Source organism: Bos grunniens, chromosome 18 (assembly GCF_055505025.1).
Source record: "Bos grunniens cultivar Pamir isolate PY7600 chromosome 18, Bosgru_T2T1.0, whole genome shotgun sequence".
Lineage (NCBI taxonomy): Eukaryota > Metazoa > Chordata > Mammalia > Artiodactyla > Bovidae > Bos > Bos grunniens.
In genome coordinates, this window is record NC_141182.1 from 43,512,364 (window position 1) to 43,531,844 (window position 19,481).

General features: G+C 42.7%; 1 protein-coding gene across 35 annotated transcripts in view; it reads right to left on the bottom strand.

Annotated features, from left to right (window-relative positions):
- CEP89 (centrosomal protein 89) overlaps window positions 1–19,481 on the bottom strand; it is an 86,299-nt gene that overhangs the window by 41,621 nt on the left and 25,197 nt on the right. For 16 of the 35 annotated variants that reach the window (XR_015145748.1, XR_015145736.1, XR_015145737.1 and 13 more), the window contains 5 exons: window positions 18,150–18,252; window positions 15,308–15,336; window positions 13,476–13,518; window positions 10,781–10,999; window positions 9,341–9,486 (listed from right to left, as the gene is read on the bottom strand). Coding sequence is in view for 20 of the 35 variants with exons in the window: in XM_086351737.1 (XP_086207863.1) it covers window positions 9,341–9,486; window positions 10,781–10,999; window positions 13,476–13,518; window positions 15,308–15,336; window positions 18,150–18,252 (540 nt within the window). In the remaining 15 variants the exon portion in view is untranslated. The remainder of the gene's footprint in view (window positions 1–9,340; window positions 9,487–10,780; window positions 11,000–13,475; window positions 13,519–15,307; window positions 15,337–18,149; window positions 18,253–19,481) is intronic. The other 19 variants (XR_015145750.1, XR_015145739.1, XR_015145744.1 and 16 more) reach the window with 4 other exon arrangements.

Genomic DNA, 19,481 nt, shown 5'->3' on the forward strand with positions numbered 1-19,481 from the left:
AAAGTGTGTTCTGGTTTCTCTGCATCGATGTTACGGGAAAACTTGAACGCTCTTTTTAGCCAACCCAATATATACACTAGATTCTCAGATCTTATCCACCTTATAACTGAAAGTTTGTACCCTGTCACTTGCCTCTCCCTATTTCCCCCAGCCCTCAGCTCATGGCATTCACCATCCTACTCTCAGTTTCTATGAGTGCAACTTCCTTTTTTTTAAATTCCACATATTAAGTGACACCAAGCAGTTTGTCCATCTTTATCTGGCTTATTTCTCTTAGAATAATACCCTCCGTGTTCATCCATATTGTTGCAAGTGACAGAACTGCCTTGTTCTTTAAGGTTGAATAACATATACCTGCATATGTGTATGTACCAAGTCTGCGTGCGTGCTCAGCCGTGTCCGACTCTTTGTGGCCCCATGGACTGTAGCCCACCAGGCTCCTCTGTCCATGGAATTTTCCAGGCAAGAATACTGGAGTGGACTGCCATTTCCTTCTCCAGGGGATCTTCTCAACCCTGGGATTGAACCCGGGTTCTCTTGTGTCTCCTGCATTGGCAGGCAGATTCTTTACCACTGAGCTACCTGGGAAATACGTGTGTGTGTGTGTGTGTGTGTGTGTGTGTGTGTGTATAAACATGTGACATGCATCACATTTTCTTTCTCCAATCATCCTGACGTTGCTTTGAGACCTTGGCTGTCATAAATAATGCTGCAATGAACATGGGAGTATAGATATCTCTTCAAGATTTTGATTTTCTTTCCTTTAGATATATACCCAGAAGCGGGATTTCTGAGTGGTATGATAATTATTTCTTTGGGAACCTCCATTCTGTTTTCCATAGTAGCTACATTCCCTCCAATAGTGAACCAAGGGTCCTTTCTCTCTACACCCTCACCAGAATTTATCTCTTTTTAATAAAACACATGCTAACAGATGTGAGGTGATTATCTCCTTGTGGTTTTAAGTTGCATTTTCCTGATAATTAGTGACGTTGAGCATCTTTTCATATATTTGTTGGCTATTCAAGTCCTTAATTCATTTTGAGTTGATTTTTGTATATGGTGTATGATAGGGGTCCAGTTTCATTCTTTTGCAAGTGGATATTCAGTTTTCCCAACATCATTTACTCAAGAGACTATCCTTTCTCCATAGTATACGCTTGACTCTTTTGCTGACCGTACACACGTTTTGTGCTCTCAGTTCAGTTCAGTTCAGTCGCTCAGTCATGTCCGACTCTTTGCGACCCCATGAATTGCAGCACGCCAGGCCTCCCTGTCCATCACCAACTCCCAGAGTTCACTCAGACTCACGTCCATCGAGTCAGTGATGCCATCCAGCCATCTCATCCTCTGTCGTCCCCTTCTCCTCCTGCCCCCAATCCCTCCCAGCATCAAGGTCTTTTCCAATGAGTCAACTCTTCGCATGAGGTAGCCAAAGTACTGGAGTTTCAGCTTTAGCATCATTCCTTCCAAAGAAAGCCCAGGGCTGATCTCCTTCAGAATGGACCAGTTGGATCTCCTTGCAGTCTAAGGGACTCTCAAGAGTCTTCTCCAACACCACAGTTCAAAAGCATCAATTCTTCGGCACTCAGCTTTCTTCACAGTCCAACTCTCACACCCATACATGACCACTGCTTTCACTTCTCTTCTGTTGATCTATGTGTTTGTTTTCATGCTAACAGTATACTACTTTGATTACTTCTTTGTAGTACAGCTTGAAATCAGGAGGTGTGCTATCTCCAGCTTTGTTTTTCTTTCTCAAGACTACTTAATATTTAATTTGAGGTCTTCTGTGGTTCCACACAAATTTTAGGACTGTTTTATCTATTTCTGTGAAAAATGCCATTGGAATTTTGATAGGGATTATACTGATTCTGTAGATCCCTTTGGGTAGTATGGATATGATGATAATTATCTTTCAATCCATGAGCATAGAATATCTTTTCACTTGTTTGCATCATCTTTGCTTTCTTTCACCAATGTTTCATAGATTTTGGTATACAGATGTTTCATCTCCATAGTAAATCTATTCCTAAGTATTTTATTCTTTTTGTTGCTACTATAAATGGGATTTTCTTAATTTCTCTTTCCAATAGTTTATTGTTAGTGTACAGAAACACAATTGATTTTTGCATATTGATTGTGTACCCTGCAAATTTATTGAATTTATTAGTTCTAACAGTTTTTTTGGTGGAGTCGTTAGGGTCTTCTATATATAATTTCATGTCATCAGAAGAGTCTATTTTACTTCTTCCTTTCCAATGTGGATGCCTTTTGTATCTTGCCAAATTGCTCTGGCTTGATTTTTAGTATTACGTTGCATAAATCTCATAAGAGTAGACATCCTTGTGTTGCCCCTTAAGCGTCCAGCTTTTCAACTATGAGTATATATTAGATGGGGGCTTGTCATATATGGCCTTTATATGTTGAGGTATGTTCCTTCTATACCCAGTTTGCCAAGAGTTTTTATCATGACAATATGCCAAATTTGTCAAATTTTTCTGCCTCTATTGAGATGATTACAGTTTTCACTCTTACTTCTGTTAATGTGGTATAATATACAGTACCGGGAGCCGGCATATTGCATATTGAGTGCATACTGCATATTGCATATTGAGTGCAGCACTTTCCATAGCATCATCTTTCAGGATCTGGAATAGCTCAACTAGAATTCTATCACTGACGATTCACTGCCGGGAGCCAGCGTGAGGAACTCCACCCATGGCAAACGTCATGAGGAAGGAGGCTTGGCATACGCAAAGGCGGGATCGAGCCTCAGGAGTCCTCCTGGAAATTCTCGAGCATCTACCCCCAAAACCAGAGTCTGCCTACTTTCTGCTTTGTGCTCTCACCTACACCTCTGACTTTACTGGGGGGGGGGGGGCGGGGGCTGTCCCCCACTACCTCGCTCTGAAAAAAAGAGTTAACTTATAGCTCCAGTTAATAAAGTTCCTGGGTGTGATAGTGTTTCAACCTACAAACTCCTTTGGAAGTCCTCTAGCCTGCCTGAATAGGTTTTTCCAGCCACATGTGATTGCTCAGAGCCTCCCAACTGTGAGAGGCATAAGATGTTCTCAACTGTCTAAATACAGAGTCCTTTGAGCAGTTGAAAGATTGATTAGAAATTGTATTGGTGAAGGGTTTTTCACTTGTTGGGCCAATGTTTGCTGCTAAGTCTCCATATCCCTTACCTGCTGTGTCCCTGGCAGTGTACTGATTAATATAATTGGTGTAAGTAGTAGCTTTAACGTTTGTAACCTTGGACCCTTGAGTTAATTCTTTTCTTGATTGAGCCCACCTCACCTTTGCCCTATAGGAATGCAACTTTATCTAATGCTTTTGGAGGGTGACTCCTGACTTTGGAATAATCACCTTTAGAGAAAAATAAGTTTCTTAAAATGTTAACAGGCCTCCTGGCCAGAAGATGATGTAATTCACCTGAACTTTTGCATATGATAGGTTTGAAAGTCTGGCTTCGATTAGGATCAGGAACTGCTGTCCTTGCATGACTCTACCCCTTCCCCCATTATCCTCTATGCACAACTTAAGGTATAAAAACTACTTTGGAGAATAAAGTGCAGGCCTTGTTCACCGAAACTTGGTCTCTCCATGTTGCTCTCTCTCTCACTCTGGCTGAGTCTCCATCTGGAGCACGGAACCCACCATGCTTACTAATTGTGCCTGGGCTTCTAAGATCCGACTGGGGAGGCCTCAGTGTCTCCTCTCCTTCAGGAGAACGGAAGGACACCTGCGGCCTACGTAAGTGGTGCAAACTTCTTGTCTTGAAGTTTTATTGGTCTCCCGCGTAAACCAAGCTACTCAGCCTCTTTTCTCCACTGAATTTCCTCACTGAGCTATCCTCATTCTATTACTCTTTATATCTTTGATGAATATTTAAATAAATAGGTCGCCTACGCCATCTCTCCTTCGAATACCCTGGATCAGCCGGGGCTGGACCCCGGCAATACAGTACTGACTTCCTTGCAGATACTGAACTATCCTTGGATCCCAGGAATAAACAGCACTTGATCATGGTATTCCGTCCTTTCAACGTACAGTCATCCCTCAGTATCTGTGAACTGGTTCTAGGGTTGGCTGTGGATACCAAAACCTACTCAAGTCCCACAGTGGGCTCTCCACATCCACCGTTCTACATCTGCAGATTCAACCCACCATGGATTCTGTAGTACTGAAGGCATTTATTCAAAAAAAGATTTTATCTTAAGTGGACCCATGCAGTTCAAACCCATGTTGTTCAAAGGTCAACTGTACTGCTGAATTCAGTTTGCTAATATTTTGTTGAGGATTTTTGTATGTCCCTGTTCATCAGGAACATTGGCCTACAACTTTCTTGGAGTGTCCTCGTCTGGCTTTGGCATTACAGTAAGGCTGGTCTCATAAAATGAGTTCAGAAGTATCTCTTCCTCTTCAGTTTTTTAGAAGAGTTTGAGAAGGGTTGGTGTTAATTCTTGGTATGATTTTTAAAAATCAGCTGATCTTTCCTATTTTTTATTTAAATTACTTCTCTGGTCTTTGTTATTTCCTTCCTTCTATTAACTCTGGGCTTCGTTTGTTCTTTTTCTAATTACTTGAGGTATAAAGTTAGGTTGTTAAGTTGAGATCTTTCTTGTCTCTTAGTGTAGGTGTTTATTACTCTGGGCTTCTCTCTTAAAACTGCTTTTGCTGTAACCTGTAAATTTTGGTATGTTGTATTTCCATTTTCATTCATCTCAAGATATTTTTTGATTTCTTCTTTGGTTCATTGGTTGATCAGAGTAGCATGTTATTTAATGTCCACATATTTGTTACTTTTCCAGTTCCTTTAATTTCCAGTTTTGTACCAATGTGATCAGAAAAGGTGTCTGATATGATTTCCATCCTCTTAAATTTATTAAGACTTGTTTTGTAAGCCTAATATATGATCTATCCTAGAGAATGCTACATGTATGCCTGGAGAAGAATGTGTATTCTACTGCTTTTGGATGCAATATTCTGTGTACACATGTTCTGATGGATCATTTCAGGCCAATGTTTCCTTACTGATTATGTGTCTAGATGATCTATCCATTAATAAATGTGGGATATTCAAGTTCCCTACTATTATTATATGACTCTGTCTATTTCTCTCTTTAGGTCTGTTAATATTCACTTTAGGGACTTTCCCAAGTGGCCCAGTGATTAAGAATCTGCCTTTCAATGAAAGAGACATGGATTTGATCTCTGGTTGGGGATCTAAGATCCCCTATGCTACGGAGCAACTCAGCCTGCGCTCTGAAACTGCTGAGCCTGAATGCTCTGGAGCCTGTGAGCCTCGACTAGAGAGCCCACGTGCTGCAGCTGCTGAAGCCCATATGCTCTGGAGCCCACATGCCACAAGAGTGCATGCATCTCAATCAAAGATCCCACGTGATGCAAGGAAGCTCCTGTGGGCTGCAACTAAGGCCCAATGTAGCCAAATAAACAAATATTTAAAAAATATTTGTTTTGTATTTCTAGGCATGCCTATGTTGAGTATGCAAATATTTACAAATGTTATCTCCTCTTCTCAGAGTGACCTCTTTACATCCTAAGATCTTTGCTTCTTATTACAGTCTTTGTCTTAAAGTCTATTTTGTCTGTTATAAGTGAAGCTAACTCAGGTTTCTTTTGGCTTCTATTTCCACAGAGTACCTTTTTTCATCTCTTCACTTTCAGTCTAAGTGTTTATATCGGAAGTGAGTTTCTTGTAAGCAGCACACAGGTGGGTCTTGCTTTTTTATGCATTCAGCCAATGCCAGTGAAGCTGCTCAGTTGTGTCTGACTCTTTGCGATCCCATGGACTGTAGCCTGCCAGGCTCCTCCATCCATGGAATTTTCCAGGCAAGAGTACTGGAGTGGGTCGCCATTTCCTTCTCTAGGGGATCTTCCTGACATGGGGATTGAACCCAGGTCTCCCACATTGCAGGCAGACGCATTACCATCTGAGCTACCAGGTAAGCCCACTCAGCCACTCTGTCTTTTGATTGGAGGATTTTAGCCCATTTATATTTAAAGTAATTATTGTTAGGTATGGACTTGTCATTTTGTTCATTCTTCTCTGCCTTTCTGTTAACTCCTTTGGTTCCTTTCTTCTCTGTCTCTCTTCAGTTGTGATTTGAGTTTCTGTAGCGGTATGCTAAGATTTCTTTGTCTTTATATTCTGTTTATATACTACAGGATTTTACTTTGTGGTACCACGAGGCTTACCTAAAACAAGTTGGGTGGTGGGTGAGTGGTTTAGTTGCTAAGTCATGTCCAACTCTTTGTGACCCTATGAACTGTGGCCTGCCAGACTTTTCCATCCACAGGATTTCCCAGGCAAGAATGCTGGAGTGGGTTGCCATTTCTTTCTCCAGGTGACCTTCCTGACCCAGGGATCAAATCTATGCCTCCTACATCTCCTGCTTGGCAGAATTCTTTATAACTGCACAACTTGGAAGACAACTTACAAGTCTATTTTAAATTGGTAAGTTTGAATGAATTCTAAAACTACATGTTAATTCTCCTCTAATTTTATGTTTGCTGCTGCTGCTGCTAAGTCGCTTCGGTCGTGTCCGACTTTGTGCGACCCCAGAGACGGCAGCCCATCAGGCTCCCCTGTCCCTGGGATTCTCCAGGCAAGAACACTGGAGTGGGTTGCCATTTCCTTCTCCAATGCATGAAACTGAAAAGTGAAAGTGAAGTCGCTCAGTCATGTTCGACTCTTAGCGACCCCATGGACTGCAGCCTATCAGGCTCCTCCATCCATGGGATTTTCCAGACAAGAGTACTGGAGTAGGTTACCACTGCCTTATGATGTCACAATTCATATCTTTTTATCTTATGTATTCATTAACAAATTACTATAGTTATATTTCTATTTTTGTCTAACCTTCATATTAAGATTTATAAGTGATTAACCTACCAATTTTACATTAGATTATCTTTAATTTTACCATATATTTACCTTTACCAGTGAAATTTTTAATTCCATATTTTACTTTTACTAATTAGTATCCTTTCATTTCAGCTTAAAGAAGGTCCTTCAACATTTCTCATAACGCTGGTGGTGATTAATTCCTTCTGCCTTTGCATGTGCTAAAAACTCTTTATTTTTACTTCAGTTCTAAAGGACAACTTTGCTGGGTAGTGTACTTGTGGTTGGCAGGTTTTTGTTTTTTTTTTTTCCTTGTAGTACTCTGAATATATTGTGCCACTCCCTTCTGGTCTGCAAAGTTTCTGATGGAAAATCTGCTAATAAATCTTATGAGGGTTTCCTTGTATGTAACAAGTTGTTTTTCTCTTGCTGCTTTTATGAGTCTCTCTTTACCTTCTGACAATTTAGTTATAATATGTTTCAATGTGGGTATCTCTGGATTAATCTTATTTAAAACTCTTTGAGCTTCCTAGATCAAGATATTTGTTTCTTTCCCCCAAGGAAGTCTTTAGAGTTATTTCTTTTAAAAAATATTTTATTTATTTATTCTTGGCTGTGTTGGGGCTTCGATGTTGCATGCAGGCTTTCTCTAGCTGCGGCGAGCGGGGTCTGCTCTTTGTTGCCGTGTTCAGGCTTCTCTTTGAGGTGACTTCTCTTGCTCAGTAGTTGTGGCACACAGGCTTAACTGCTCTGCAGCATGTGGGATCTTCCCGGATCAGGGATCGAATGTGTGTCCACTGGCCTACCAGGGAAGTCCCAGCATTTTTTTCTTTTTAATTATTTATTTGGCCGCACCAGGTCTTAGTTGCGGCATGTGAGATCTAGTTCCCTGACCCGGGATCAAACCCAGGCCCCTCGCTTTGGTAGCTTGGAGTCTTAGCCACTGGACTCCAAGCAAGTCCCAGCATTATTTCTTTAAATGAGCTTTCTGCTCCTTTCTCTCTTTACTCTCTGGAATGCCTGTAACTACTTAATGGTATTTTCACTCTTTTTTAAATTATTTTTATTCTTCTGTTTAGATGAATTTTACTACCTGGTCTTCAAGTTCACTGATCCTTTCTCCCACTTGCTCTAGTCTGGTGCTGAGTCCCTCTATTGAATTTTTCAGTTCAATTATTATACTCCTCTGCTCTATGATATCTCTGGTACTTTTTAACATTTTTCTATCTCTCTGTTGAAATTCACACTTTGTTCATGCTCTCCTGATCTTACTGAGCATTTTTATGACTGTTACTTAAAATTCTCTATTGAGTATATCACTTATTTACATTTCACTAAGATCAGTTTCCGGAGAAGGCAATGGCACCCTACTCCAGTATTTTTGCCTAGAAAATCCCATGGACAGAGGAACCTGGTGCGCTGCAGTCCACGGGGTCGCTAGAGTCGGACACGACTGAGCGACTTCACTTTCACTTTTCACTTTCACGCATTGGAGAAGGAAAAGGCAACCCACTCCAGTGTTCTTGCCTGGAGAATCCCAAGGACGGGAAGCCTGCTGGGCTGCCGTCTCTGGGGTAGCACAGAGTCGGACGCTACTGAAGTGATGCAGCAACAGCAGCAGCAGTAGCAAGATCAGTTTCTGAAGATTTATCTCGTTCCCTTCTTTAGAACATATTCCCTTTTTTCTTCATTTTCCTTTACTCTATATTGGTTTCTGTGCATTAGAAAAAACAGCCACCTCTCTCATCTTGACAGAGTGGTCTTGTATAGGTATGGAGCCTCATCAATTGGCCTAGCCCATGTTCTTGGTAGCCTCTCAAATCTCTGTGATTGTCCAAGCTGCTGTCTTTATTTTTAAGTGGTTACCAGTAGTTGAGGATGTACCAAATCCATCAGCTTCCCAAAGGGGAGGACTGCAGTCAGTATTTAGATTTAGGCTGATTAGAAGCCAGAAATTCAGGCAGCATCTGGGAAAGCATGCAATTAAACCCATTCCATGGAAAAAGTGGGAGAAGGCTGTTTTTGTCTGCTCTCTCTACACTAAGCCCAAGTATATAGCTACAGGGGATGCTCCTATGCCTATCATGAATGTAAGCTCCATTGACTGTGACAGCTAGATCATTTGGGAGCCTGTAAACACTAGTCTGCTTTCTTTTCAAAGTCTGTGCACTAACAAACAACAGCTATAACCCTGAAGAACAGGCTGAGAATGGAGCAGACAACGACTTTTACTTCCTTTACTTTATATATGTTTATACTGTCCTAATTTTTTACTAAGAGCTTTTATTGCTTTAGTTTTGAGAAAAGGAGAGATGGACAGAGAAACAGAAAGGTGCCCAGAAAGACTGTACTTCGGATGTATCTTTTTTTATACCAAATTATAATAAATATAAACTCTTTGGAATTGGAAATCAATTCAAGGCTAAAATATCAATAAAACTGATTTTTCTTAATAGGTAACATTACCTCTTTCTTGGATAAATGCCTGAATTTTGTTTGATATCTACTCAGTTCTACATTCAAACGATGAACAGTCATTTTCAATCCATCATTTTCATCTACCAGTTCTTGAGCTTGTTTTCTTAGATAATGTAATTCAGGTCCATCAACTACTGAAAAAAATAAATTTAATATTATACCATAAGAACTTAAATTTATCATGATTTTATATAAATTGTCAATTGTCTGTCCTTCTTTCCCTTTAGGCTCACAAAGGCAGCAAATGACAATTATACAGATATAAATGAATAAAAGTTAGTAAGTTTTTTTAACACTGATTAGTCAACAATGTTTTAGAAGTTTGTGAAAGTTGATATATATATATATATGATAAAGGTAAAATAAAAATTTTAGATTGGAAAAAATGTCACTATTTCAGATGGTATACAAATATGTGCTCTGAAAATTATATAGAACAAATGGAGAATTCACTAGAACTAATAGCCTTCCCACACAATAGTAATGTTCTATTGGAAAGCATAATAGAAAATAGATCCCACAAAGTGATAGCACAAATAATATCAAGTATCTAGAAATGTGCCTAAGACAAGAAATATATAGGGTTTGTAAAGAGAAAACCACATTATGTTTCTTAAAGCCATAATAATAGACTTAGATAAATACACAGAAAAAACATTAGTGAATACTTATATGACCTTAGCATATTGTTATTAATTTTGGCTATATCACACAGCATGTGGGATCCTAGTTCCTGACCAGGGATCAAACCTGCACTCCTTACAGTGGAATCATGGATTCTTAACCACTGGAAACCAAGGGCATAGATCCTAACAGAAAAATATCCTATACACATAGCTGAATTATTAACAAACTGAGAAACAAACTCAAACATATGTGCCCATAGGGCTAAAATTCTTAATACATAAAGAGCTCCTATAAATCAACAGAAAAGATCAAAACATCTCAATCCAAAGTGGGAATATTTATGAAAGAGAAAGAAAATGACCTGCAAAGATAATGAAAAAAATATTCAACTTCATCAATAATAGAACAAACAGAAATTAAATTAAAATGGGATTCTTCTTTTTTAACCACTCAAACTAGCAAGGAAAATATAATCTTCAACATTGGTTAGTATGTGGTGAAAGAGGCATTTTTATATGGTGCTCATGGGGATAAAAACTGATACAAAACATATGTAAAATATTATGCTAAGAACCAAAAGAAGTACTAGAATTTCTTCAGCATAATAAAAATGATACAACAGGTGAAATCAAATTTCAACAAGTATAAGGATATTAATGAAAGACCATAAATAATCAAACCAAAATATTAAGAACATTAATATCAACAAATACTATAATAAAACGTTAACTTCCAAAATAAGTACAAAATTTTGAATTCCTGTTCCTTCCTGTAACAAAAGAACTAGGTAGTTGTCCTCACCTTCCTGAGAGGATGCTTTCTCAACCTCTTTTGGCTTCACGTTTTCTTTTTTCATCCTTTCAAGTTTTAACTGCAGATCTTTCATTGTTTTCTTTATTATGTTAAGCTCATGTGTAAGGGCTTGATTTGCATTGTTTAGGTGCAAATTTTCTTCCTTTAATTCCTCCAACTTTTCTTTGGTTATTTCTATACATCTTTGACGCGTTCTACCAGTTATATCTAAAAAGGGACAGGAAAAAGTTTTAAAATACTAATTGATATTAACAATTTTACATCAGAATTACAGGAGACTATTTCAAAAACCAAAGGAGCAACTTCTTTATGTCAGTGCCTGCAAAGAGAGTGGCCTATACAGCAAAGACTGTGATCTGTTAAGACTATGGTGAGCAGTAAGAAGAAGGGTAATGGAGGGGGAAGGCAGGAGCCAGTGGAGGCCTTTTCTTAACGTAATATGCAGAGTGGAGGTTGTATCCTGCAGGCCACCAGGAGCCAGAAAGCCTTTCAGCAGAAGTATGGAAAGAAGGGGCTATACTCTCAGATGAATCGCTGAGGCCAGCGGCGAAGAAAGTGAACAGTTCAGGAAGGACGCCTAGCACAGAGGCAGGCAGATCAGTCTGAAGGCTCCTAGAGTAGGGACGGAGAGGAAAGGACATAAGAGAATTCAGGGGCAAAAACTTGGCAGGGCTCAGCAGCTGACTGGGTGTGGGCAGTGAGGGAGGGGCAAGTCAAGAATGAGCAACAAGATCTGTAGTTTGGAAGATATCTAGCCAGACAAGGAATACAAGCCTGGCAGGGGGAGGGAAGCTCAGGTTAGGACACAGGTCCAAAGCTCTGAAGAGAGCCTCAGCTGGAGAGAGGGAGGAGCCACCAGCATGTAGTTTACTTGCAGGCACCAGGGTGAGAAGAAAACCAGAGGCTACAAAGGAATTTAGGGAGGAGTAGAAAGACTGGAGGAAAGCAGAGAGTGATATTCCATAGGGAGATTGAAGGAAGTGAGGACTACGATGGGCTCCTGGCCTGGGCAGAGCTTCTGTGTGCAGATGGAGGGAGGGATACTGGCAGCTCCAGACAGCCTCCCCTGACCCCTGACACACACATATCCAACCCCTAGAACATGAAAGAAATGAGTAACTTCACAAGTACAGGAAAACAAGAGGCAATCTACCAGGAATCCAGGAAAGACATTTGAGATTAGACTGAAGATGGAAGCTGCAGCCTAAAATATGCAAGGAGAGGTCACCTACGAGAGGGGGTGGGGGTGCTTCCAGGGATGTGCCTTGCCCTGGCAGGTGGTGGGGACACAAAATGGCCTAGAAAGGACTGACGAGGTATCTGTCTAGGGTGCCAGACAGAAGCAGCAGGGCTCAAGTCCCCCTGGGCCAAGCAGTACATATAAGCCCTGAGGACAGAAAGGCAGGCAGACCCCAAGGCTGGAGAAACCTAGGAGGAAGAGGAGCCTCCAAACCCCCTGGCTGACAAAATGCCCTGTCTATGGCCGACAGTCACTGGAGACAGACTGTACATCTGACAGCCCACTGGCTTCCCCTTCTGAGCAGCCTACAGTAATCAGATATGGCATCCCCAGACAGATGAACTGGGACTCCCAGGGACCAAACGAGCACATCACCAAGAGCCACAGGAACTGAGAGAGGCACCAAAACCAGATAACAGAGGACAAAGTTGGCTGCAGCACAGGCTACAAGATTTGAGAATGAGTGCGGTTAAGATTTCAGAGAGATGCTTGTCAATACTTAATAGAAATCATGAAAATAAAGGGCTTGATTAATAACACAGATTCAAAGGATGGGCTGAGCAGCAGAAGACATACAGTGAAGAAAACCTGTGGGCCAGATGTCAGAGCCCCAGCAACATCCCAGAACACAGCACCAAAAACACCGAGGCAGAAATGGTGAAAACAGAGCCAATCCGACACGGAGGGCAGACAAAAGTCTTGGTTACTTGACAGGGTTTTCAGACTACTGACGTGAGGCACACAGTGAAAAATTACAGTATCCACTCTGGAAGCTAATGAGGCTCCCCAGGCTGCAGAGGGGAGAGGATGCCACCAAGTACCTCTGGACCTCTCAACTCTGCCTCGAGCCCCTGAGCAGAGCCCCGTTTTCATACGCCCCCTCTCCCAGGGCACGTGTTGCCTGAGCGCCGAGTTACTTCAGCTGCGTCCGATCTTTGTGACCCTATGGACTGTAGCCCACCAGGTTCCTCTGTGCATGGGATTCTCAAGGCTTACCACTGGCACCACTTGGGAAGCCTCCCCCTTCCAGGGCCTGTCCATAATCCCATAGGTCCATGAATCCCCCCTCCATCAACCCCAGGCTTGAGCACATCCCATACGGACATACAGCCACCATCCAATGTTTGAATGTCTGGACTCTCTCTTTTTTTTTGCGGGGGGTGGGATCACACCTCTTGGCATCTGGAAGCTTAGTTCCTTGACCAGAGATCGAATCCGTGTCCCCTGCATTGGAAGGACACCAGGGAAGTCCCATAAACTCTCTATTTTAAGGCAAACTTAAAGGAAGTTCAACGAACCGCTATCTCTTTCCAATTTCAAAAATGGGACAGAAGCAACAACCTTCACAGGAAAAAAAAGTGATCTTTATTTTATGTGAGACTGTACTGGGTGTTCTCTGAAATATAAGTTTTTCAATCACAATGAAATTCAAAAGGCAAATACCTGGACAGAGTGGAGGTTTTTCACATAATGGTGGTTTTTCGTCCTACGGAAGGAAAAAACAGGACAGTAACGAATTGACCTTAGCATCTTCTAAGAGTGGCCTGGCACAAGTCATGTATCAAACATGTAAGCACTTCCCCCGTCTTCATTTCAGCTCTCGTAGTTGCTCATTTCTTTTAGCTTTAGAAACTTTAATATTCCCTGTTTCTTTTAAATGAACCTAACCCTTAACAGTCCTCCCCTCTTGGCAAGCTCTCTGAGCAGCAGGGGAAGGCCTGCTTTCTTTCCGCCTTTCTGTCCATGAGCTTGGCATCTTTTGACTGAAATATAGGTGACTTATACTAATGTATTAGCTTCGTTGTATAGTAAAGTGATTCAGTTACACATCTATATTTTTCTAATTCTCTTCCATTATAGGTTATTACAAGATACTGAATATAACTCCCCATGCTACAGAGACCATCCATGTTGCTGACCCATTTTATATATAGTAGTGTGTGTTAATTTCATACGCCTAATTTGTCCCTCCTGCCTTCCCCTTTGGCAACTGTAGGTTTGTTTTCTGTATCTGTGAGTATACTTCTGTTTTGTAAATAAGATCACTTGTATTGTACTTTTATTTATTAATTTATTTTTTAGATTCCACATATAAATGATATATAATATTCATCTTTCTCTGTCTGGCTGACTTCACTCAGTATGACCATCTCTAGGTCCATCCATGATGCTGCAAATGGCATTTTATTCTTTTTATGGCTGAGTAATACTCCACTGTGTGTGTATATATGTGTGTGTGTGTGTGAGAGAGAGAGAGAATATACACTGTATCTTCTTCATGCATTGATCTGTTGATGGACACTTCCATGTCTTGGCTGTTATGAAGAGTGCTGCTATGAACACTGGGATATATGGATCTTTTTGAATTAGAGTTTTCTCCTCTTCTGAATATATGCCCAGTAGTGGGATTGCTGGACGACGTAATAACTAGCTTTTAGTTTTTTTAAGGACCCTCCACACCATTTTCCACAGTGGCTACACCGATTTACACTTCCACCAGCAGGGTTCCCTTTCCTCCACACCCTCTCCAGGGTTTATTTGTGATCAGTCACTGTGGTCACGTGCAGGTCCTACGAGTGACAGGCCACCAGTTCACATTCTAAAACACGTGATGTGACTGTAGGGGCTGAGCAGAGGTGGACAAAGCAAATTCTAACTGGCCCACTCTCCTTGGGATATGCAAAAAGACCCCATAAGCTGCACAGAACCACGTTTTTAAAGCACTGAGAAAAGAATACAAGACCCTCCTTTTCAACTCAAAACTTAGAGGAAAGGGAAGTCTTTGAATTTTTGTTCATTTTTCTACTACACATCAGCCTGATATTAAGTTTCTAATTTCTGCTGAAAAGTAGATAAGGTTATAAATTAACTCTACCGAGAAGTTTTTAATTTTTAAACTCCCTTGACATCACAGAATTAAAAAGTTAAGTAGAACTATTTCCATGTCTGCAAACTGGTTACTGTCTATTCATTTTACAAAGTAGAAAGCAAATATAAGTGTTTTCTAACCCCTCAATATATTACATTCATTTTAAACTATGCAAAACATGAGTTTCTTCATGTTTTAAAACTATTTTTTAAAAAAACATTCAATAGTAAAGTGTACAATGACAGAAAAAACAAAAACCAAGAAAAGAAAGAAAAAAAAAAAACTAGACCATGGAAAAGAACACTTAACAGAAGCTTTTTCCCCCACAAATCACAAAAGTTGTTTTGAAATTATGGTAGAAATTCTATTTAAAAAGAAAATCCATTTTTAAAAAAACAATTCTTACCTTTAATTTCAGAACAGAATGTTTTCCATCTGATGAAAACAGAGAGAGAAAACTTTGTAAAGCGGAGAAAGACATCTGACAGCTCTGAAGAGTACAATCTTAGGCACTCACCTTCTGCACACGAGCTGAACCAGCCCACGAACCGGCCCAGCTCTGAACTGCGCTCTCCCCCTGCTCGTTCCTGACCGCCTTCAGTGGCTCACACGACTGCAGAGCTCAGGCCGAGCTCCTCCGTGTGCCTGTGAGCCTCCCTGCCTTCCCAGCACCCTTGCCTGTGCCCTCCACCATTCCACCTGCCATTCCCCACGGGGGCGAAGGTGCCACTCTCCCTGCCTCCTCTGCCTCCAGCAGCAGTCCACTTGCTCAGATGCTGGTACCTCGACCAAAGGATGGCAGTGTCCAAGCTTCTTGGCTGGGTACTGCTAGGGTACAGGGTGGCTGGCACCTCAGGCTGGTAGCCTTGAGACAGTAACCATCAGCTGGCATTTATGGAGAATGTTTTGCTTCGTGTGCCTGCGTGCATGCTTAACTGTTCAGTTAGGTCTGACTCTTTGTGATGCTGTGCACTGTAGTCTGTTATGCTCCTCTAGGCAAGAATACTGGAGTGGGTTACCATGCCCTTGTCCAGGGGATTTTCCCAACCCAGGGACTGAACCTGGGTTTCCTGCATTGGCAGGCGGATTCTTTACTGGCTGAGCCACCAGGGAAGCCCTGCTGTGCTTCACTCACATGACTGAATTTAATCCTTCTAAGACTCTTAGGAGAGGTGCACTCAAACTTAGGAGAAGTGGGGTTAAGGAACTGGCCAAGTCTCACGCCACCTGAAAGTGACAATGTCCAGGAGCTTCTAATGCCCACCACAAGCCAAAAACCACTCTAGGAACTTCACTCTCTCCTAACCACCACCTGTGCTCCAAGTTCATGTTACCAAGTGTGCCAGTTAACACTGCCTTTAACTTCCAACCCCACCTTTACTGCCTGCTCCTGTTACTGCAGCAGCTCTCCTTTGTCTGGTGGTGCAATAATAAACCTCACCAGTAGAGGTGCAAAAGAGACACTGGAGGAGGAAAGGGCTTGGGTTCCTCATTCCACGGGTGATGTCTCCACCCCCATCTATTGTCCTGGGTCCCTCTTTCTCCCTCCTCTCCTCCCCTCTTTCTAGATGGCCAGCAGCACTTCCCCACAGGCGGCTCCTCCTGGAACTCCCCTACAGACAGCAGCTTTCCAGTGAATTCTGTTAGCACCACACCTCAGCTAACTTCACCTGCCAGCGGGCCAGAGCTGCACCCTTTGGGGCCCCATGTTAACTACATAGGAAGCAGCTGTTCCCTCTGTCATTCCCATATTCTTTAGATTTATTTCTACCCCTTAATAGGCAATCCCATTACAGTTAGTAATTCTTGACATTAAACTTTCCCGGTTCAAATCATCATGGACTTTCTTTCCTTTTTTTATTTGGCCACTCAGTTCCCCAATCAGGTATCGAACCTGGGAAGTTCACCAGGGAATTCCCTCACCATGTATAGATACTTTCTGTCTCTTGATTAGTTCTGACTGATAGTATGATGCATCAGGCTTTAGAAAAATAATGCAGACATTGGAAAGTGGATGGCTATGTATGAACATAAGGAGATATTCAGGACGTTGTAAGATTTTTTTTTAAGGTAATTAAATATCATGTATGTACATACACATTCTAAGCTGTTAAAATTATACTTGATGGAAGTACAATTATGTATGTTTAACTTCATGTATTTCTGCATTTTTTACAGTGAGAAAGTATTAATTCTAAAAGAAACATACTTTCTACTTGAACTTAACACACACATGGATTTTCCCACAAGGATAGAATATGCTGTCTAACCAAGTGGCATTTTCTGGTACAGGTATTAGAAGGCTGGCATTCTGTCTTCCAATCAGTCCCCTTTATATGAGAGTCTCCTTGGGCCCTGGGCTTCCATAGTGGCTCAGATTGTGAAGAATCTGCCTGCAATGCAGGAGACCCAGGTTAAATCCCTGGGTCAGGAAGATCCCCTGGAGAAGGGAATGGCTACCCACTCCAGTATTCTTGCCTGGAGAATCCCATCAACAGAGGAGCCTGGCGGGCTATAGTCCTATGGGGTCGCAGAGCTGGACACGACAGAGTGACTAACACGTATCTTACTTATCTCCTTGAGCCCAAGCAATTCCCTGAGGGTCCTGATAAAGTAGTTATCGGTGCCCACTGCATGCCAGGCTCTCCTTCTCACTTCTCAAACACAAGCCACATATTAGGAAATGGAAAACGGCCTTTGCTATTAATGAGCTGAATTCTCTCACTGTGCCAAACAAAATATACAAAGGTATGCCGTTCCAAAGCTGTATTATAAATATATCCATGCGTTCATTCACCCAAATCACCTGAAGTGACAGGCAGCCGTGGGCCAAGCCCTGCTCCGGGCCCTAGAGCCAGCCTGGTGAACAAGACAGACAAGCTCACTCAGCCAGCCCGAGGAGCTCACTGCGCGCCCGTCCCGCATGGCACTGGTCATGGGTGCAGAGAGGAAGGAGCACGTGGAGCTTCAGAGCCTGAGTCCCGATGCTCCCCCAGAGATCCTCTCACGACTGACAGAATGGCAAAATGGACTCCAAAGTGAAGGCCTTATGCATTAAAGACAACCAAACACCCACGCAGTCATTTTCACTGTATCCCAGGAAGAACAAAGCTCAGGGATATTCTCACTTAAAATCATGGAACCACGGTACGGAGGTGCAATGGTTATATGTTCCTCCAAATGAACCAATATTTATGGCCATAAAATGCTTTTACGTGAAATGTTTTAAAAACAATTTTTTTTTTTACCTTTTCCTTGTGTATTCTCTGGTGGAATAGGTGAGCCTGGAAACCCATCTTGTTCAGAAATACTTTCCTCATCTTCAGTGTCCACCCCGTGTGACGATGGAACCTTTTTGTTATCGAAGACAGAGGAACAACACGTGGTAAGCACTTCTGTATAAACTTCCTCCCAACAAACTCAGCTGTCTTATTCGATACCCTCTCCACTGCTACCTCCCCTCCAAGACATAAAAGGGCTACACCCGTGGGTCCCTCAGGAAAAGCCCAACGGCAAAGGCAGTGCCATCCAAATTATGCTTAAGCCAGCGGTCCCCAAACATTTTGGCACCAGGGACTGATTTCATGGAAGACAGTCTTTCCACAGATGGAGGTGGGGGGCTGGGGATGGTTCGGGCAGTAATGCAAGCCACGGGAGCAGCAGATGAGGTTTCACTTGCCCACCCACCGCTCACCTTCTGCTGTGCAGCCCAGTTCCTAACAGGATAGTCCGCAGCCCGGGAGTTGGGGACTCCTGGCCTAAGCCACAGAGACCTTCACAGCTATGCTGCACCGCATCCCACCCCATGCTACCTGGGCACCTGGCTTCCCCATTCCTGCCAGGGACCAACTCAGGAAAAGGAGCTGCCTCCAGCCTGCTCTGTGCAGCACCCAGTACCACCGTGCCCTGGTGCTGATGCTGTGTTGTTCACCTCTACATGGGGCAAGAGCTGCCGACCTGCCCCGTGAGAACCCTCACCAAGGCAACTGTTGGGGATCGGGGCCCATTACGCTTGCTGGCTAGGAGGCCACTGTGAGTGTTTCCTGATGGAATGGGACTCTCCCCCCATCACTATCTGTGAAAAACTCCCTTGCAGGGTCACGAATGGTAGAGCTGCCCCCCACAGACCTGTGAGCCGGGTCTGGGACCACCCCGATGAGCAGGAGGCTGCCTCACTGGCAGAGCTCTGGGAGAGGGGGGGTGTGAGGACAGAGGCTGCCCTCAGGGAAGAGCAGAGAACCAGGTCTTGTACAATAAGCTGAGGCTGGTGCTCCCTGGGTGGCTTCCCTTCCACTATTCTGACTCTTCGTAAAATCCTGCTTATGTGATCAGCCTGGCTTAGCTGTGCTGTGCTGCAGGCCATGGACGTTCCATCCCCATGGCTGGGAAGGGGGCAGCATTGACCAGCAAGATGCCCACAAGAAGGGGCATTTCAGGGCCAAAAACTAAGGCTCACAGGCCCACCAGGCTGGGGGTAGAGGGCTCTGGGGTGACATGGCTCAGAGCTGCAGAAAGGTCTCCCACTCTACTCATCATTGAAGAAATTAAAAAGAAATGAATCTCTTAAGCTTTTAGCTCCT